The 22,897-nt window shown below is 36.9% G+C and overlaps 1 protein-coding gene across 1 annotated transcript in view; it reads right to left on the minus strand.

Annotated features, from left to right (window-relative positions):
• LOC310879557 (inositol hexakisphosphate and diphosphoinositol-pentakisphosphate kinase 2-like) overlaps positions 1-22,897 on the minus strand; it is a gene marked incomplete at its 3' end in the record, with an annotated part of 71,002 nt that overhangs the window by 3,047 nt on the left and 45,058 nt on the right. Inside the window, exons 29-33 of the mRNA XM_083794332.1 lie at positions 22,714-22,896; positions 11,405-11,480; positions 10,848-10,934; positions 7,201-7,371; positions 956-993 (exon numbers count right to left, since the gene is read on the minus strand). Coding sequence (XP_083650458.1) covers positions 956-993; positions 7,201-7,371; positions 10,848-10,934; positions 11,405-11,480; positions 22,714-22,896 — 555 coding nt within the window. The remainder of the gene's footprint in view (positions 1-955; positions 994-7,200; positions 7,372-10,847; positions 10,935-11,404; positions 11,481-22,713; position 22,897) is intronic.

A 22,897-nucleotide genomic window follows, 5' to 3' on the forward strand; every position in this document is an offset into this window, starting at 1 on the left:
CAGTCAGTCAGTCAGTCAGTCAGTCAGTCAGCCAGTCAGCCAGTCAGTCAGTCAGTCAGTCAGTCAGTCAGCCAGCCAGCCAGCCAGTCAGTCAGTCAGTCAGTCAGCCAGCCAGCCAGCCAGCCAGTCAGTCAGTCAGTCAGTCGGCCAGTCAGCCAGCCAGCCAGTCAGTCAGTCAGTCAGTCAGTCAGTCAGTCAGTCAGTCAGTCAGTGTGCGCACGCACGTGCATTTGCATAAAGCAAGCATTTGTCTACTGCCATGTAATGTTGATAAGAGTATTACAAAATTGAAAACGATCTGTTTAAGGCAGTGGTTCTCAACCAGTGGTCCGGGGACCACCAGTGGTCCTTGATGGGGCTTCCAGGTGGCCCGGGGACCACCAGTGGTCCTTGAGGGGCTTCCAGGTCAGCGTGCTTTCTGGTCTAGAGGGGCGGGTAGCCTGGCCCAGCCAGCGTGCTTTCTGGTCTAGAGGGGCGGGTAGCCTGGCCCAGCCAGCGTGCTTTCTGGTCTAGAGGGGCGGGTAGCCTGGCCCAGCCAGTGTGCTTTCTGGTCGGGTGCAGTACTTAGTTTAGACAGTACTTGGTTTAGACTAGTCATTGGTTAGACCAGTCATTAGTCCTACAACTACAACCTGTCTCAAACCCTCACACTAACCCTAACCTCCCACGGGGCGGCACACCTAAACCTAACCTTAACCCATGTAAGTATGCACCCCTTCTGGTCTAGAGGGGCGGGTAGCCTGGCCCAGCCAGCGTGCTTTATGGTCTAGAGGGGCGGGTAGCCTGGCCCAGCATTAAAAATATGCTCTCTCAATTGCATGATTAATCATGATTAATTATGTTTAGAACAACCCTAATAATTACATTGCAGTTCATTTATTATAATTACATTAGTTTATTTATTATAATTACATTATTGCATTACACAGATTTCATTGGAGACAGTGATACATACCTTAGCAGGAGTATATGTGTTGAGAGGAGCTTTCTTCACTGCAACGAGTATAAAATATACATTAGTATTATAATACTACCATACTGTACTTCTATAATGTACACATTAATATACATTAGTATGTGTACTACGCTGTACTTCTATAATATTAGTATGTGTACTACGCTGTACTTCTATAATATTAGTATGTGTACTACGCTGTACTTCTATAACATTAGTATGTGTACTACGCTGTACTTCTATAATATTAGTATGTGTACTACGCTGTACTTCTATAATATTAGTATGTGTACTACGCTGTACTTCTATAATATTAGTATGTGTACTATGCTGTACTTCTATAATATTAGTATGTGTACTACGCTGTACTTCTATAACATTAGTATGTGTACTACGCTGTACTTCTATAATATTAGTATGTGTACTATGCTGTACTTCTATAATATTAGTATGTGTACTACGCTGTACTTCTATAATATTAGTATGTGTACTATGCTGTACTTCTATAATATTAGTATGTGTACTACGCTGTACTTCTATAATATTAGTATGTGTACTACGCTGTACTTCTATAACATTAGTATGTGTACTACGCTGTACTTCTATAATATTAGTATGTGTACTATGCTGTACTTCTATAATATTAGTATGTGTACTATGCTGTACTTCTATAATATTAGTATGTGTACTACGCTGTACTTCTATAATATTAGTATGTGTACTATGCTGTACTTCTATAATATTAGTATGTGTACTACGCTGTACTTCTATAATATTAGTATGTGTACTACGCTGTACTTCTATACTACGCTGTACTTCTATAATATTAGTATGTGTACTATGCTGTACTTCTATAATATTAGTATGTGTACTACGCTGTACTTCTATAACATTAGTATGTGTACTACGCTGTACTTCTATAATATTAGTATGCTGTAACTACTGCTGTACTTCCTATAATATTAGTATGTGTACTACGCTGTACTTCTATAATATTAGTATGTGTACTATGCTGTACTTCTATAAACATTAGTATGTGTACTACGCTGTACTTCTATAATATTAGTATGTGTACTACGCTGTACTTCTTATAATATTAGTATGTGTACTACGCTGTACTTCTATAATATTAGTATGTGTACTACGCTGTACTTCTATAATATTAGTATGTGTACTACGCTGTGTACTTCTATAATATTAGTATGTGTACTACGCTGTACTTCTATAATTATAGTATGTGTACTACGCTGTACTTCTATAATTATATTACTACGCTGTACTTCTATAATATTAGTATGTGTACTACGCTGTACTTCTATAATATTAGTATGTGTACTACGCTGTACTTCTATAATATTAGTATGTGTACTACGCTGTACTTCTATAATATTAGTATGTGTACTACGCTGTACTTCTATAATATTAGTATGTGTACTACGCTGTACTTCTATAATATTAGTATGTGTACTATGCTGTACTTCTATAATATTAGTATGTGTACTACGCTGTACTTCTATAATATTAGTATGTGTTACTACGCTGTACTTCTATAATATTAGTATGTGTACTACGCTGTACTTCTATAATATTAGTATGTGTACTACGCTGTACTTCTATAATATTAGTATGTGTACTACGCTGTACTTCTATAATATTAGTATGTGTACTACGCTGTACTTCTATAATATTAGTATGTGTACTACGCTGTACTTCTATAATATTAGTATGTGTACTACGCTGTACTTCTATAATATTAGTATGTGTACTACGCTGTACTTCTATAATATTAGTATGTGTACTACGCTGTACTTCTATAATATTAGTATGTGTACTACGCTGTACTTCTATAATATTAGTATGTGTACTACGCTGTACTTCTATAATATTAGTATGTGTACTACGCTGTACTTCTATAATATTAGTATGTGTACTAACGCTGTACTTCTATAATATTAGTATGTGTACTACGCTGTACTTCTATAATATTAGTATGTGTACTACGCTGTACTTCTATAATATTAGTATGTGTACTACGCTGTACTTCTATAATATTAGTATGTGTACTACGCTGTACTTCTATAATATTAGTATGTGTACTACGCTGTACTTCTATAATATTAGTATGTGTACTACGCTGTACTTCTATAATATTAGTATGTGTACTACGCTGTACTTCTATAATATTAGTATGTGTACTACGCTGTACTTCTATAATATTAGTATGTGTACTACGCTGTACTTCTATAATATTAGTATGTGTACTACGCTGTACTTCTATAATATTAGTATGTGTACTACGCTGTACTTCTATAATATTAGTATGTGTACTACGCTGTACTTCTATAATATTAGTATGTGTACTACGCTGTACTTCTATAATATTAGTATGTGTACTACGCTGTACTTCTATAATATTAGTATGTGTACTACGCTGTACTTCTATAATATTAGTATGTGTACTACGCTGTACTTCTATAATATTAGTATGTGTACTAACGCTGTACTTCTATAATATTAGTATGTGTACTACGCTGTACTTCTATAATATTAGTATGTGTACTACGCTGTACTTCTATAATATTAGTATGTGTACTACGCTGTACTTCTATAATATTAGTATGTGTACTACGCTGTACTTCTATAATATTAGTATGTGTACTACGCTGTACTTCTATAATATTAGTATGTGTACTACGCTGTACTTCTATAATATTAGTATGTGTACTACGCTGTACTTCTATAATATTAGTATGTGTACTACGCTGTACTTCTATAATATTAGTATGTGTACTACGCTGTACTTCTATAATATTAGTATGTGTACTACGCTGTACTTCTATAATATTAGTATGTGTACTACGCTGTACTTCTATAATATTAGTATGTGTACTACGCTGTACTTCTATAATATTAGTATGTGTACTACGCTGTACTTCTATAATATTAGTATGTGTACTAGCTGTACTTAACGCTGTACTTCTATAATATTAGTATGTGTACTACGCTGTACTTCTATAATATTAGTATGTGTACTACGCTGTACTTCTATAATATTAGTATGTGTACTACGCTGTACTTCTATAATATTAGTATGTGTACTACGCTGTACTTCTATAATATTAGTATGTGTACTACGCTGTACTTCTATAATATTAGTATGTGTACTACGCTGTACTTCTATAATATTAGTATGTGTACTACGCTGTACTTCTATAATATTAGTATGTGTACTACGCTGTACTTCTATAATATTAGTATGTGTACTACGCTGTACTTCTATAATATTAGTATGTGTACTACGCTGTACTTCTATAATATTAGTATGTGTACTACGCTGTACTTCTATAATATTAGTATGTGTACTACGCTGTACTTCTATAATATTAGTATGTGTACTACGCTGTACTTCTATAATATTAGTATGTGTACTACGCTGTACTTCTATAATATTAGTATGTGTACTACGCTGTACTTCTATAATATTAGTATGTGTACTACGCTGTACTTCTATAATATTAGTATGTGTACTACGCTGTACTTCTATAATATTAGTATGTGTACTACGCTGTACTTCTATAATATTAGTATGTGTACTACGCTGTACTTCTATAATATTAGTATGTGTACTACGCTGTACTTCTATAATATTAGTATGTGTACTACGCTGTACTTCTATAATATTAGTATGTGTACTACGCTGTACTTCTATAATATTAGTATGTGTACTACGCTGTACTTCTATAATATTAGTATGTACTACGCTGTACTATAATATTAGTATGTGTACTACGCTGAACTTCTATAATATCTAGTATGTGTACCTACGCTGTACTTCTATAATACTTAGAATGTGTACTACGCTGTACTTCTATAATATAGTATGTGTACTACGCTGTACTTCTATAATACTTAGTATCGTGTACTACGCTGTACTTCTATAATATTAGTATGTGTACTACGCTGTACTTCTATAATATTAGTATGTGTACTACGCTGTACTTCTATAATATTAGTATGTGTACTACGCTGTACTTCTATAATATTAGTATGTGTACTACGCTGTACTTCTATAATATTAGTATGTGTACTACGCTGTACTTCTATAATATTAGTATGTGTACTACGCTGTACTTCTATAATATTAGTATGTGTACTACGCTGTACTTCTATAATATTAGTATGTGTACTACGCTGTACTTCTATAATATTAGTATGTGTACTACGCTGTACTTCTATAATATTAGTATGTGTACTACGCTGTACTTCTATAATATTAGTATGTGTACTACGCTGTACTTCTATAATATTAGTATGTGTACTACGCTGTACTTCTATAATATTAGTATGTGTACTACGCTGTACTTCTATAATATTAGTATGTGTACTACGCTGTACTTCTATAATATTAGTATGTGTACTACGCTGTACTTCTATAATATTAGTATGTGTACTATGCTGTACTTCTATAATATTAGTATGTGTACTACGCTGTACTTCTATAATATTAGTATGTGTACTACGCTGTACTTCTATAATATTAGTATGTGTACTACGCTGTACTTCTATAATATTAGTATGTGTACTACGCTGTACTTCTATAATATTAGTATGTGTACTACGCTGTACTTCTATAATATTAGTATGTGTACTACGCTGTACTTCTATAATATTAGTATGTGTACTACGCTGTACTTCTATAATATTAGTATGTGTACTACGCTGTACTTCTATAATATTAGTATGTGTACTACGCTGTACTTCTATAATATTAGTATGTGTACTACGCTGTACTTCTATAATATTAGTATGTGTACTACGCTGTACTTCTATAATATTAGTATGTGTACTACGCTGTACTTCTATAATATTAGTATGTGTACTACGCTGTACTTCTATAATATTAGTATGTGTACTATGCTGTACTTCTATAATATTAGTATGTGTACTACGCTGTACTTCTATAACATTAGTATGTGTACTATGCTGTACTTCTATAATATTAGTATGTGTACTACGCTGTACTTCTATAATATTAGTATGTGTACTACGCTGTACTTCTATAATATTAGTATGTGTACTACGCTGTACTTCTATAACATTAGTATGTGTACTATGCTGTACTTCTATAATATTAGTATGTGTACTACGCTGTACTTCTATAATATTAGTATGTGTACTACGCTGTACTTCTATAATATTAGTATGTGTACTATGCTGTACTTCTATAATATTAGTATGTGTACTATGCTGTACTTCTATAATATTAGTATGTGTACTACGCTGTACTTCTATAATATTAGTATGTGTACTACGCTGTACTTCTATAATATTAGTATGTGTACTACGCTGTACTTCTATAATATTAGTATGTGTACTATGCTGTACTTCTATAATATTAGTATGTGTACTACGCTGTACTTCTATAATATTAGTATGTGTACTATGCTGTACTTCTATAATATTAGTATGTGTACTACGCTGTACTTCTATAATATTAGTATGTGTACTATGCTGTACTTCTATAATATTAGTATGTGTACTACGCTGTACTTCTATAATATTAGTATGTGTACTACGCTGTACTTCTATAATATTAGTATGTGTACTACGCTGTACTTCTATAATATTAGTATGTGTACTACGCTGTACTTCTATAATATTAGTATGTGTACTACGCTGTACTTCTATAATATTAGTATGTGTACTATGCTGTACTTCTATAATATTAGTATGTGTACTATGCTGTACTTCTATAATATTAGTATGTGTACTACGCTGTACTTCTATAATATTAGTATGTGTACTATGCTGTACTTCTATAACATTAGTATGTGTACTACGCTGTACTTCTATAATATTAGTATGTGTACTATGCTGTACTTCTATAACATTAGTATGTGTACTACGCTGTACTTCTATAATATTAGTATGTGTACTACGCTGTACTTCTATAATATTAGTATGTGTACTACGCTGTACTTCTATAATATTAGTATGTGTACTATGCTGTACTTCTAGTACTTTTAGGACTAAGACATATTTAGTCTATTTATTTAGACCTTAGTCTTATTTAGTCTTCTGAAAAACCTTAGTAGACTTAGTCTGTAGTCTTTAGTCTTAGTCAACAAAATTAACACTGGTATCTAGACCTAATCTAGGCCTCTAGCTAGGAGAGAAGGAAAGGTATCCAGGTCTCTAGCTAGGAGAGAAGGAAACGTAACATAACATAAGTTAAGTTAAGGAACCTGCAGACGAGGCGGCCATGTTGGAGACACAGGGGTCATGTGACCAGGCGGCGGTGGCCATGTTGGAGCCAGAGGGGTCATGTGACCAGGTGGAGACAGACACCAGGAAGTCATCCACTTGCTTCAGAGACAGAGCGTTGTGGAGAGTCTCTAACGGACAGATGGACGGACCTGGAAATATAAATATAAATATATACATATTAGGGCCGGGACTAATTGCGATTAATTTAGATTAATTAACTACAGAAAAATTTATCGCGATTAACTACAGATAAATTAATCGCACCTTTTTTTTCACCGCGGAACGTTTCTCACTGGGCGCTTTTCTATAGTACTGAAAACTGGAAATAATAAAAAGTCACCCCATTTTGTGTTGCCTAGAACTGGAGGTCTGACAAAAAACAGTAACAATATGAAGTAAGTACAGCTTTGTGATGTCACTGAGATGTACTTGTTACTGTTACTAATTTTTTTCAGACCTCCAGTTCTAGGCAACACAGAATGGGGTGACTTTTTATTATTATTTCCACAACAGGTATACTGTATTAATGACAGTAAAATGTTGAAAATGAGTGGTATCCTGTAGTCACTATTCGTTGATTCACAGGGATACCAAAAAACATTAAAAAAAAAGGTTTCTCGCTGTTCTCGGGTTGAATATTGATATGCGATTAAAATGCGATTAATCTAGATTAATTAATCGCAAAGCCTCTGATTAATTAGATTAATTTTTTTAATCGAGTCCCAGCTCTAATACATATATTACAGTTACACACATTACTATACTACTAATCAATGTCTAATGGAGAGATGGACAGACCTGGAAATATAAATATATACATTATATATACTACGATACATTACTATACTAAATATAAATATATTACAGTTACACTAACTTATCTCTACGGTAACTATACTATACCTCTACGATACATTACTATACTACTAACGGAGAGATGGACGGACCTGGAAATATAAATATAAATATATACATTATATACAGTATTCTACGATACATTAATCTATGTTTCTAATGGAGAGATGGACAGACCTGGAAATATAAATATATACATTATACACTACGATACATTACTATACTAAATATAAATATATTACAGTTACACTAACTTATCTCTACGATAACTATACTATACCTCTACGATACATTACTATACTACTAATCTATGTCTCTAAGGGAGAGATGGACGGACCTGGAAATATAAATATAAATATATACATTATATACAGTATTCTACGATACATTAATCTATGTTTCTAACGGAGAGATGGACAGACCTGGAAATATAAATATATACATTATACACTACGATACATTACTATACTAAATATAAATATATTACAGTTACACTAACTTATCTCTACGATAACTATACTATACCTCTACGATACATTACTATACTACTAATCTATGTCTCTAAGGGAGAGATGGACGGACCTGGAAATATAAATATAAATATATACATTATATACAGTATTCTACGATACATTAATCTATGTTTCTAACGGAGAGATGGACAGACCTGGAAATATAAATATATACATTATACACTACGATACATTACTATACTACTAATCTATGTCTCTAAGGGAGAGATGGACAGACCTGGAAATATAAATATATACATTATACACTACGATACATTACTATGCTACTAATCTATGTCTCTAAGGGAGAGATGGACAGACCTGGAAATATAAATATATACATTATATACAGTATTCTACGATACATTAATCTATGTCTCTAAGGGAGAGATGGACAGACCTGGAAATATAAATATATACATTATATACACTACGATACATTACTATACTACTAATCTATGTCTCTAAGGGAGAGATGGACAGACCTGGAAATATAATGTTATGCAGTGATATGAATAGGTTTTCAATGTAATGAGTCCCGGGATGCAGGGATGGTCTTTTAGAAATGAGTCCCAGGGACATTTTATGAGTCCCACTTTACCACAAATTGCAGCATTTAACTCCCATTCCATTTTATATGGTTATAATGTGGTTATATTAATGTAGAAAACAGAAGAAGAAATGATTATTATAACTAAAGCCATCAAAATAAACTAGAATAAAACAGTACAGTAGTACAGTAGTGCATCCCATGGATGCAGAGGTCGTTGTTTTATTGCGTCCCTTAACTATAAACTGCGTTTTGGGATGCACCTATTTTAATCTCTGGTTATGTTACATTACCATTACAGTTACCGTACCTCTACGATACATTATATATACTACTAGTCTGTTTAGGTTAACGCTCCACACGTCCTAGACTCTTCTCCCTTCTCTAAAACACCCTGGACAACACTCCACACGTCCTAGACTCTTCTCCCTTCTCTAAAACACCCTGGACAACGCTCCACACGTCCTAGACTATTCTCCCTTCTCTAAAACACCCTGGACAACGCTCCACACGTCCTAGACTCTTCTCCCTTCTCTAAAACACCCTGGACAACGCTCCACACGTCCTAGACTCTTCTCCCTTCTCTAAAACACCCTGGACAACGCTCCACACGTCCCAGACTCTTCTCCCTTCTCTAAAACACCCTGGACAACGCTCCACACGTCCTAGACTCTTCTCTCTTCTCTTAACCACCCTGGACAACGCTCCACACGTCCTAGACTCTTCTCCCTTCTCTAAAACACCCTGGACAACGCTCCACACGTCCTAGACTCTTCTCCCTTCTCTAAAACACCCTGGACAACGCTCCACACGTCCTAGACTCTTCTCCCTTCTCTAAAACACCCTGGACAACGCTCCACACGTCCCAGACTCTTCTCCCTTCTCTAAAACACCCTGGACAACGCTCCACACGTCCCAGACTCTTCTCCCTTCTGGCTCCAAAACTATAGAATGCACTTCCCATCACAGTCAGGACTGCAACCTCACTCCCAATCTTCCGCCGTAGTCTGAAAACCCACCTCTTCAGACTCCACCATGGCCCGTAGCACTTGCCCTAGCCTAGTCCCTTAGATAGCATTTAATGTCGACTTAGATAGTATTTTAGACAGACTCATAGCTCGTTACGTAGACAGCACTAGAATTGCATTGTATGTAGTCATAGCACTTTATAGTACACATGTATATTGTATAATATATAATATAGTATAGTATGTATAGTTGACATATAGATACTCCACTATTACGTTCTTAGTTTATATATGATTCATGATAACTACCTTTTATATATGTGATGTATGCCATGCTTTTGTTTTTGCTTAAAGTCGCTCTGGATCAAAAGCGTCTGATAAAGTTTAGGGGTCAGGGGTCATACCATGTAGAAAGGCAGGATGGGTTAGGGTTTAAGGGTCAGGGGTCATACCATGTAGAAAGGCAGGATGGGTTAGGGTTTAGGGGTCAGGGGTCATACCATGTAGAAAGGCAGGATGGGTTAGGGTTTAGGGGTCAGAGGTCATACCATGTAGAAAGGCAGGATGGGTTAGGGTTTAGGGGTCAGGGGTCATACCATGTAGAAAGGCAGGATGGGTTAGGGTTTAGGGGTCAGGGGTCATACCATGTAGAAAGGCAGGATGGGTTAGGGTTTAGGGGTCAGGGGTCATACCATGTAGAAAGGCAGGATGGGTTAGGGTTTAGGGGTCAGGGGTCATACCATGTAGAAAGGCAGGATGGGTTAGAAGGTAATCCTGGAGGTTTGGAGCGCTGGAGGAAGCTCCTAGCACCATGGAGCTGAACACACCTGGAGACGGAGCACACACGCGCACACACACACACACACACACACACACACACGCACGCACGCACGCACTCACACACACACACACACACACACACACACACACGCACGCACGCACGCACATACACACACACACTTAGTAAGTTAGTATTCTACTGTAGCTGTATATGTCAGATGTTCTGTCTATCTGCATAACACTAAAAGCGAGTGACATCGAGACGAGATTAACACAGCCTGTCGACCGTAGCAATGAATGGAGAGACCTACTTGGAATTATTAAACCCAATTTAGACCCGATTTGGAAAACATATTTTAAATGTTTTGATTTTGGGTTTTGGAACTAACTAATCATTACATTTCACTGGAACAGCACCAGGCTGGAGTGGCCCATATTTTGGGTTCTGGAACTAACTAATCATCCTTAAGTTTACCAAAGTTTCTTAGGGTTAGGGTTACGTTACGCTGTTTCTTACCTAAGCCAGTAGTCAGCTTGAGTTCAGAGTGCATTCTGGGAGCTCTTTGCAGGTGAGAAGTGTTCTCTGCCAGGACCTGTTAGAGATAGTTACATGTTAGTTTTATTTAAGTGTTCTCTGCCCTGTTATAGATGTTAGTTTATTTAAGTGTTCTCTGCCCTGTTAGAGATGTTAGTTTATTTAAGTGTTCTCTGCCCTGTTAGAGATGTTAGTTTATTTAAGTGTTCTCTGACCTGTTAGAGATGTTAGTTTATTTAAGTGTTCTCTGCCCTGTTATAGATGTTAGTTTATTTAAGTGTTCTCTGACCTGTTAGAGATGTTAGTTTATTTAAGTGTTCTCTGACCTGTTAGAGATGTTAGTTTATTTAAGTGTTCTCTGCCCTGTTAGAGATGTTAGTTTATTTAAGTGTTCTCTGACCTGTTAGAGATGTTAGTTTTATTTAAGTGTTCTCTGCCCTGTTAGAGATGTTAGTTTATTTAAGTGTTCTCTGACCTGTTAGAGATGTTAGTTTATTTAAGTGTTCTCTGCCCTGTTAGAGATGTTAGTTTATTTAAGTGTTCTCTGACCTGTTAGAGATGTTAGTTTATTTAAGTGTTCTCTGCCCTGTTAGAGATGTTAGTTTATTTAAGTGTTCTCTGCCCTGTTAGAGATGTTAGTTTTATTTAAGTGTTCTCTGACCTGTTAGAGATGTTAGTTTATTTAAGTGTTCTCTGACCTGTTATAGATGTTAGTTTATTTAAGTGTTCTCTGCCCTGTTAGAGATGTTAGTTTATTTAAGTGTTCTCTGCCCTGTTAGAGATGTTAGTTTATTTAAGTGTTCTCTGACCTGTTAGAGATGTTAGTTTATTTAAGTGTTCTCTGCCCTGTTAGAGATGTTAGTTTATTTAAGTGTTCTCTGCCCTGTTAGAGATGTTAGTTTATTTAAGTGTTCTCTGACCTGTTAGAGATGTTAGTTTATTTAAGTGTTCTCTGACCTGTTAGAGATGTTAGTTTATTTAAGTGTTCTCTGACCTGTTAGAGATGTTAGTTTATTTAAGTGTTCTCTGACCTGTTAGAGATGTTAGTTTATTTAAGTGTTCTCTGACCTGTTAGAGATGTTAGTTTATTTAAGTGTTCTCTGACCTGTTAGAGATGTTAGTTTTATTTAAGTGTTCTCTGACCTGTTAGAGATGTTAGTTTATTTAAGTGTTCTCTGCCCTGTTAGAGATGTTAGTTTATTTAAGTGTTCTCTGACCTGTTAGAGATGTTAGTTTATTTAAGTGTTCTCTGCCCTGTTAGAGATGTTAGTTTATTTAAGTGTTCTCTGACCTGTTAGAGATGTTAGTTTATTTAAGTGTTCTCTGACCTGTTAGAGATGTTAGTTTATTTAAGTGTTCTCTGCCCTGTTAGAGATGTTAGTTTATTTAAGTGTTCTCTGCCCTGTTAGAGATGTTAGTTTATTTAAGTGTTCTCTGCCCTGTTAGAGATGTTAGTTTATTTAAGTGTTCTCTGACCTGTTAGAGATGTTAGTTTATTTAAGTGTTCTCTGACCTGTTAGAGATGTTAGTTTATTTAAGTGTTCTCTGCCCTGTTAGAGATGTTAGTTTATTTAAGTGTTCTCTGACCTGTTAGAGATGTTAGTTTATTTAAGTGTTCTCTGCCCTGTTAGAGATGTTAGTTTATTTAAGTGTTCTCTGCCCTGTTAGAGATGTTAGTTTATTTAAGTGTTCTCTGCCCTGTTAGAGATGTTAGTTTATTTAAGTGTTCTCTGACCTGTTAGAGATGTTAGTTTATTTAAGTGTTCTCTGACCTGTTAGAGATGTTAGTTTATTTAAGTGTTCTCTGACCTGTTAGAGATGTTAGTTTATTTAAGTGTTCTCTGACCTGTTAGAGATGTTAGTTTATTTAAGTGTTCTCTGACCTGTTAGAGATGTTAGTTTATTTAAGTGTTCTCTGACCTGTTAGAGATGTTAGTTTATTTAAGTGTTCTCTGCCCTGTTAGAGATGTTAGTTTATTTAAGTGTTCTCTGACCTGTTAGAGATGTTAGTTTTATTTAAGTGTTCTCTGACCTGTTAGAGATGTTAGTTTATTTAAGTGTTCTCTGACCTGTTAGAGATGTTAGTTTATTTAAGTGTTCTCTGACCTGTTAGAGATGTTAGTTTATTTAAGTGTTCTCTGACCTGTTAGAGATGTTAGTTTATTTAAGTGTTCTCTGCCCTGTTAGAGATGTTAGTTTATTTAAGTGTTCTCTGACCTGTTAGAGATGTTAGTTTTATTTAAGTGTTCTCTGCCCTGTTAGAGATGTTAGTTTATTTAAGTGTTCTCTGCCCTGTTAGAGATGTTAGTTTATTTAAGTGTTCTCTGACCTGTTAGAGATGTTAGTTTATTTAAGTGTTCTCTGACCTGTTAGAGATGTTAGTTTATTTAAGTGTTCTCTGCCCTGTTAGAGATGTTAGTTTATTTAAGTGTTCTCTGACCTGTTAGAGATGTTAGTTTATTTAAGTGTTCTCTGACCTGTTAGAGATGTTAGTTTATTTAAGTGTTCTCTGACCTGTTAGAGATGTTAGTTTATTTAAGTGTTCTCTGACCTGTTAGAGATGTTAGTTTATTTAAGTGTTCTCTGACCTGTTAGAGATGTTAGTTTATTTAAGTGTTCTCTGACCTGTTAGAGATGTTAGTTTATTTAAGTGTTCTCTGACCTGTTAGAGATGTTAGTTTATTTAAGTGTTCTCTGCCCTGTTAGAGATGTTAGTTTATTTAAGTGTTCTCTGACCTGTTAGAGATGTTAGTTTTATTTAAGTGTTCTCTGACCTGTTAGAGATGTTAGTTTATTTAAGTGTTCTCTGACCTGTTAGAGATGTTAGTTTATTTAAGTGTTCTCTGACCTGTTAGAGATGTTAGTTTATTTAAGTGTTCTCTGACCTGTTAGAGATGTTAGTTTATTTAAGTGTTCTCTGCCCTGTTAGAGATGTTAGTTTATTTAAGTGTTCTCTGCCCTGTTAGAGATGTTAGTTTATTTAAGTGTTCTCTGACCTGTTAGAGATGTTAGTTTATTTAAGTGTTCTCTGCCCTGTTAGAGATGTTAGTTTATTTAAGTGTTCTCTGCCCTGTTAGAGATGTTAGTTTATTTAAGTGTTCTCTGACCTGTTAGAGATGTTAGTTTATTTAAGTGTTCTCTGACCTGTTAGAGATGTTAGTTTATTTAAGTGTTCTCTGACCTGTTAGAGATGTTAGTTTATTTAAGTGTTCTCTGACCTGTTAGAGATGTTAGTTTATTTAAGTGTTCTCTGCCCTGTTAGAGATGTTAGTTTATTTAAGTGTTCTCTGCCCTGTTAGAGATGTTAGTTTATTTAAGTGTTCTCTGACCTGTTAGAGATGTTAGTTTATTTAAGTGTTCTCTGCCCTGTTAGAGATGTTAGTTTATTTAAGTGTTCTCTGCCCTGTTAGAGATGTTAGTTTATTTAAGTGTTCTCTGCCCTGTTAGAGATGTTAGTTTATTTAAGTGTTCTCTGCCCTGTTAGAGATGTTAGTTTATTTAAGTGTTCTCTGACCTGTTAGAGATGTTAGTTTATTTAAGTGTTCTCTGACCTGTTAGAGATGTTAGTTTATTTAAGTGTTCTCTGACCTGTTAGAGATATTAGTTTATTTAAGTGTTCTCTGACCTGTTAGAGATGTTAGTTTATTTAAGTGTTCTCTGACCTGTTAGAGATGTTAGTTTATTTAAGTGTTCTCTGCCCTGTTAGAGATGTTAGTTTATTTAAGTGTTCTCTGCCCTGTTAGAGATGTTAGTTTATTTAAGTGTTCTCTGACCTGTTAGAGATGTTAGTTTATTTAAGTGTTCTCTGCCCTGTTAGAGATGTTAGTTTATTTAAGTGTTCTCTGCCCTGTTAGAGATGTTAGTTTATTTAAGTGTTCTCTGACCTGTTAGAGATGTTAGTTTATTTAAGTGTTCTCTGACCTGTTAGTGATGTTAGTTTATTTAAGTGTTCTCTGACCTGTTAGAGATGTTAGTTTATTTAAGTGTTCTCTGACCTGTTAGAGATGTTAGTTTATTTAAGTGTTCTCTGACCTGTTAGAGATGTTAGTTTATTTAAGTGTTCTCTGACCTGTTAGAGATGTTAGTTTATTTAAGTGTTCTCTGCCCTGTTAGAGATGTTAGTTTATTTAAGTGTTCTCTGACCTGTTAGAGATGTTAGTTTATTTAAGTGTTCTCTGCCCTGTTAGAGATGTTAGTTTTATTTAAGTGTTCTCTGCCCTGTTAGAGATGTTAGTTTATTTAAGTGTTCTCTGACCTGTTAGAGATGTTAGTTTATTTAAGTGTTCTCTGCCCTGTTAGAGATGTTAGTTTATTTAAGTGTTCTCTGCCCTGTTAGAGATGTTAGTTTTATTTAAGTGTTCTCTGACCTGTTAGAGATGTTAGTTTATTTAAGTGTTCTCTGCCCTGTTAGATATGTTAGTTTATTTAAGTGTTCTCTGACCTGTTAGATATGTTAGTTTATTTAAGTGTTCTCTGACCTGTTAGAGATGTTAGTTTATTTAAGTGTTCTCTGCCCTGTTAGAGATGTTAGTTTATTTAAGTGTTCTCTGACCTGTTAGAGATGTTAGTTTATTTAAGTGTTCTCTGACCTGTTAGAGATGTTAGTTTTATTTAAGTGTTCTCTGACCTGTTAGAGATGTTAGTTTTATTTAAGTGTTCTCTGCCCTGTTAGAGATGTTAGTTTATTTAAGTGTTCTCTGCCCTGTTAGAGATGTTAGTTTATTTAAGTGTTCTCTGACCTGTTAGAGATGTTAGTTTATTTAAGTGTTCTCTGACCTGTTAGAGATGTTAGTTTATTTAAGTGTTCTCTGCCCTGTTATAGATGTTAGTTTATTTAAGTGTTCTCTGCCCTGTTAGAGATGTTAGTTTATTTAAGTGTTCTCTGCCCTGTTAGAGATGTTAGTTTATTTAAGTGTTCTCTGACCTGTTAGAGATGTTAGTTTATTTAAGTGTTCTCTGCCCTGTTAGAGATGTTAGTTTATTTAAGTGTTCTCTGCCCTGTTAGAGATGTTAGTTTATTTAAGTGTTCTCTGACCTGTTAGAGATGTTAGTTTATTTAAGTGTTCTCTGACCTGTTAGAGATGTTAGTTTATTTAAGTGTTCTCTGCCCTGTTAGAGATGTTAGTTTATTTAAGTGTTCTCTGACCTGTTAGAGATGTTAGTTTATTTAAGTGTTCTCTGCCCTGTTAGAGATGTTAGTTTATTTAAGTGTTCTCTGCCCTGTTAGAGATGTTAGTTTTATTTAAGTGTTCTCTGACCTGTTAGAGATGTTAGTTTATTTAAGTGTTCTCTGCCCTGTTAGATATGTTAGTTTATTTAAGTGTTCTCTGACCTGTTAGATATGTTAGTTTATTTAAGTGTTCTCTGACCTGTTAGAGATGTTAGTTTATTTAAGTGTTCTCTGCCCTGTTAGAGATGTTAGTTTATTTAAGTGTTCTCTGACCTGTTAGAGATGTTAGTTTATTTAAGTGTTCTCTGACCTGTTAGAGATGTTAGTTTTATTTAAGTGTTCTCTGACCTGTTAGAGATGTTAGTTTTATTTAAGTGTTCTCTGCCCTGTTAGAGATGTTAGTTTATTTAAGTGTTCTCTGCCCTGTTAGAGATGTTAGTTTATTTAAGTGTTCTCTGACCTGTTAGAGATGTTAGTTTATTTAAGTGTTCTCTGACCTGTTAGAGATGTTAGTTTATTTAAGTGTTCTCTGCCCTGTTATAGATGTTAGTTTATTTAAGTGTTCTCTGCCCTGTTAGAGATGTTAGTTTATTTAAGTGTTCTCTGCCCTGTTAGAGATGTTAGTTTATTTAAGTGTTCTCTGACCTGTTAGGTTAGTTTATTTAAGTGTTCTCTGACCTGTTAGAGATGTTAGTTTATTTAAGTGTTCTCTGACCTGTTAGAGATGTTAGTTTATTTAAGTGTTCTCTGACCTGTTAGAGATGTTAGTTTATTTAAGTGTTCTCTGACCTGTTAGAGATGTTAGTTTATTTAAGTGTTCTCTGACCTGTTAGAGATGTTAGTTTATTTAAGTGTTCTCTGACCTGTTAGAGATGTTAGTTTATTTAAGTGTTCTCTGCCCTGTTAGAGATGTTAGTTTATTTAAGTGTTCTCTGACCTGTTAGAGATGTTAGTTTATTTAAGTGTTCTCTGACCTGTTAGAGATGTTAGTTTATTTAAGTGTTCTCTGACCTGTTAGAGATGTTAGTTTATTTAAGTGTTCTCTGACCTGTTAGAGATGTTAGTTTTATTTAAGTGTTCTCTGCCCTGTTAGAGATGTTAGTTTATTTAAGTGTTCTCTGACCTGTTAGAGATGTTAGTTTTATTTAAGTGTTCTCTGCCCTGTTAGAGATGTTAGTTTATTTAAGTGTTCTCTGACCTGTTAGAGATGTTAGTTTATTTAAGTGTTCTCTGACCTGTTAGAGATGTTAGTTTTATTTAAGTGTTCTCTGACCTGTTAGAGATGTTAGTTTATTTAAGTGTTCTCTGCCCTGTTAGAGATGTTAGTTTATTTAAGTGTTCTCTGACCTGTTAGAGATGTTAGTTTTATTTAAGTGTTCTCTGACCTGTTAGAGATGTTAGTTTTATTTAAGTGTTCTCTGACCTGTTAGAGATGTTAGTTTATTTAAGTGTTCTCTGCCCTGTTAGAGATGTTAGTTTATTTAAGTGTTCTCTGACCTGTTATAGATGTTAGTTTATTTAAGTGTTCTCTGACCTGTTAGAGATGTTAGTTTATTTAAGTGTTCTCTGCCCTGTTAGAGATGTTAGTTTATTTAAGTGTTCTCTGCCCTGTTAGAGATGTTAGTTTATTTAAGTGTTCTCTGACCTGTTAGAGATGTTAGTTTATTTAAGTGTTCTCTGACCTGTTAGAGATGTTAGTTTTATTTAAGTGTTCTCTGACCTGTTAGAGATGTTAGTTTATTTAAGTGTTCTCTGCCCTGTTAGAGATGTTAGTTTATTTAAGTGTTCTCTGCCCTGTTAGAGATGTTAGTTTTATTTAAGTGTTCTCTGACCTGTTAGAGATGTTAGTTTATTTAAGTGTTCTCTGCCCTGTTAGAGATGTTAGTTTATTTAAGTGTTCTCTGCCCTGTTAGAGATGTTAGTTTATTTAAGTGTTCTCTGACCTGTTAGAGATGTTAGTTTATTTAAGTGTTCTCTGACCTGTTAGAGATGTTAGTTTTATTTAAGTGTTCTCTGCCCTGTTAGAGATGTTAGTTTATTTAAGTGTTCTCTGACCTGTTAGAGATGTTAGTTTATTTAAGTGTTCTCTGCCCTGTTAGAGATGTTAGTTTATTTAAGTGTTCTCTGACCTGTTAGAGATGTTAGTTTATTTAAGTGTTCTCTGACCTGTTAGAGATGTTAGTTTTATTTAAGTGTTCTCTGACCTGTTAGAGATGTTAGTTTATTTAAGTGTTCTCTGCCCTGTTAGAGATGTTAGTTTATTTAAGTGTTCTCTGCCCTGTTAGAGATGTTAGTTTTATTTAAGTGTTCTCTGACCTGTTAGAGATGTTAGTTTATTTAAGTGTTCTCTGCCCTGTTAGAGATGTTAGTTTATTTAAGTGTTCTCTGCCCTGTTAGAGATGTTAGTTTATTTAAGTGTTCTCTGCCCTGTTAGAGATGTTAGTTTATTTAAGTGTTCTCTGCCCTGTTAGAGATGTTAGTTTATTTAAGTGTTCTCTGCCCTGTTAGAGATGTTAGTTTATTTAAGTGTTCTCTGACCTGTTAGAGATGTTAGTTTATTTAAGTGTTCTCTGCCCTGTTAGAGATGTTAGTTTATTTAAGTGTTCTCTGCCCTGTTAGAGATGTTAGTTTATTTAAGTGTTCTCTGCCCTGTTAGAGATGTTAGTTTATTTAAGTGTTCTCTGCCCTGTTAGAGATGTTAGTTTTATTTAAGTGTTCTCTGACCTGTTAGAGATGTTAGTTTATTTAAGTGTTCTCTGCCCTGTTAGAGATGTTAGTTTATTTAAGTGTTCTCTGCCCTGTTAGAGATGTTAGTTTATTTAAGTGTTCTCTGCCCTGTTAGAGATGTTAGTTTATTTAAGTGTTCTCTGCCCTGTTAGAGATGTTAGTTTATTTAAGTGTTCTCTGACCTGTTAGAGATGTTAGTTTATTTAAGTGTTCTCTGACCTGTTAGAGATGTTAGTTTATTTAAGTGTTCTCTGCCCTGTTAGAGATGTTAGTTTATTTAAGTGTTCTCTGACCTGTTAGAGATGTTAGTTTATTTAAGTGTTCTCTGCCCTGTTAGAGATGTTAGTTTTATTTAAGTGTTCTCTGCCCTGTTAGAGATGTTAGTTTATTTAAGTGTTCTCTGCCCTGTTAGAGATGTTAGTTTATTTAAGTGTTCTCTGACCTGTTAGAGATGTTAGTTTATTTAAGTGTTCTCTGCCCTGTTAGAGATGTTAGTTTATTTAAGTGTTCTCTGCCCTGTTAGAGATGTTAGTTTATTTAAGTGTTCTCTGCCCTGTTAGAGATGTTAGTTTATTTAAGTGTTCTCTGACCTGTTAGAGATGTTAGTTTTATTTAAGTTTTCTCTGACCTGTTAGAGATGTTAGTTTATTTAAGTGTTCTCTGACCTGTTAGAGATGTTAGTTTATTTAAGTGTTCTCTGACCTGTTAGAGATGTTAGTTTATTTAAGTGTTCTCTGCCCTGTTAGAGATGTTAGTTTATTTAAGTGTTCTCTGCCCTGTTAGAGATGTTAGTTTTATTTAAGTGTTCTCTGCAGGACCTGTTATGTTTTATTTATTCGCACAATAAAATCCGTACAAAAAGATAACATATAAAACATAAAAATATGTGCAGGTGAGAAAAGAAACCCACAAAGTTACGGTTAGTGTTAGCTAACACTTACCCTGGTTAACCTGGTAAACCCTCTGGTTAACCTGGTTAGTTTTAGCTAACCTTTACCCTAACCTTTATACCTGGTTCTCACCAAAGATAATAAACACATAATAAGTAGACAAAGTAATTAAACATATAGGTCTGGAAAACAACAAATACAACAAACCCACGTGGGTGGGTGTGTGGGTACAGGGAACAGGGTATTGGGTACAGGGAACAGGGTATTGGGTACAGGTAACAGGGTATTGGGTACAGGTAACAGGGTATTGGGTACAGGGAACAGGGTATTGGGTACAGGGAACAGGGTATTGGGTACAGGTAACAGGGTATTGGGTACAGGTAACAGGGTGTGTGGGTACAGGGAACAGGGTGTGTGGGTACAGGGAACAGGGTGTGTGGGTACAGGGAACAGGGTATTGGGTACAGAGAACAGGGTGTGTGGGTACAGAGAACAGGGTGTGTGGGTACAGGGAACAGGGTGTGTGGGTACAGGGAACAGGGTGTGTGGGTACAGGGAACAGGGTGTGTGGGTACAGGGAACAGGGTGTGTCTGTACAGGGAACAGGGTGTGTGGGTACAGGGAACAGGGTGTGTGGGTACAGGGAACAGGGTGTGTGGGTACAGGGAACAGGGTGTGTCTGTACAGGGAACAGGGTGTTGGGTACAGGGAACAGGGTGTGTGGGTACAGGGAACAGGGTGTGTGGGTACAGAGAACAGGGTATTGGGTACAGGGAACAGGGTATTGGGTACAGGGAACAGGGTATTGGGTACAGGGAACAGGGTATTGGGTACAGAGAACAGGGTGTGTGGGTACAGGGAACAGGGTGTGTGGGTACAGGGAACAGGGTGTGTGGGTACAGGGAACAGGGTGTGTGGGTACAGGGAACAGGGTGTGTGGGTACAGGGAACAGGGTATTGGGTACAGGGAACAGGGTGTGTGGGTACAGGGAACAGGGTGTGTGGGTACAGGGAACAGGGTGTGTGGGTACAGGGAACAGGGTATTGGGTACAGGGAACAGGGTGTGTGGGTACAGAGAACAGGGTGTGTGGGTACAGGGAACAGGGTGTGTGGGTACAGGGAACAGGGTGTGTGGGTACAGGGAACAGGGTGTGTGGGTACAGAGAACAGGGTGTGTGGGTACAGGGAACAGGGTGTGTGGGTACAGAGAACAGGGTATTGGGTACAGGGAACAGGGTATTGGGTACAGGGAACAGGGTATTGGGTACAGGGAACAGGGTATTGGGTACAGAGAACAGGGTGTGTGGGTACAGAGAACAGGGTGTGTGGGTACAGGGAACAGGGTGTGTGGGTACAGAGAACAGGGTGTGTGGGTACAGAGAACAGGGTATTGGGTACAGAGAACAGGGTGTGTGGGTACAGAGAACAGGGTGTGTGGGTACAGGGAACAGGGTGTGTGGGTACAGGGAACAGGGTGTGTGGGTACAGAGAACAGGGTATTGGGTACAGGGAACAGGGTATTGGGTACAGAGAACAGGGTGTGTGGGTACAGGGAACAGGGTGTGTGGGTACAGGGAACAGGGTGTGTGGGTACAGAGAACAGGGTATTGGGTACAGGGAACAGGGTATTGGGTACAGGGAACAGGGTGTGTGGGTACAGAGAACAGGGTGTGTGGGTACAGGGAACAGGGTGTGTGGGTACAGGGAACAGGGTATTGGGTACAGAGAACAGGGTGTGTGGGTACAGGGAACAGGGTGTGTGGGTACAGAGAACAGGGTGTGTGGGTACAGAGAACAGGGTGTGTGGGTACAGAGAACAGGGTGTGTGGGTACAGAGAACAGGGTATTGGGTACAGGGAACAGGGTATTGGGTACAGAGAACAGGGTGTGTGGGTACAGAGAACAGGGTATTGGGTACAGGGAACAGGGTATTGGGTACAGGGAACAGGGTGTGGGTACAGAGAACAGGGTATTGGGTACAGAGAACAGGGTGTGTGGGTACAGGGAACAGGGTGTGTGGGTACAGGGAACAGGGTATTGGGTACAGAGAACAGGGTGTGTGGGTACAGGGAACAGGGTATTGGGTACAGAGAACAGGGTGTGGGTACAGGGAACAGGGTGTGTGGGAACAGGGAACAGGGTATTGGGTACAGAGAACAGGGTGTGTGGGTACAGGGAACAGGGTATTGGGTACAGAGAACAGGGTATTGGGTACAGGGAACAGGGTGTGTGGGTACAGAGAACAGAGTGTGTGGGTACAGAGAACAGGGTGTGTGGGTACAGGGAACAGGGTGTGTGGGTACAGAGAACAGGGTGTGTGGGTACAGAGAACAGGGTGTGTGGGTACAGAGAACAGGGTGTGTGGGTACAGGGAACAGGGTGTGTGGGTACAGAGAACAGGGTGTGTGGGTACAGGGAACAGGGTATTGGGTACAGAGAACAGGGTGTGTGGGTACAGGGAACAGGGTGTGTGGGTACAGGGAACAGGGTATAAAAAGCTTACCTGCTGCCAGGAGGCGGAGCCGAAGATGCTGGACGTGAAGGCGAGGGATTTGGGCGAGACGGGAGACGAGGTGATCTGGTCGCCCGACGGTCGTCTGCGACGATGTCCCGACGTAGCGGCGTGAGGATGGAGCCACGGGCCAATAGAATCAGGGCTGGACACACTGAGGGGGCGTGTCTCCTCC

This window comes from Protomyctophum parallelum (genome assembly GCF_964188405.1).
Source record: "Protomyctophum parallelum genome assembly, chromosome: 21".
NCBI classification, from domain to species: domain Eukaryota; kingdom Metazoa; phylum Chordata; class Actinopteri; order Myctophiformes; family Myctophidae; genus Protomyctophum; species Protomyctophum parallelum.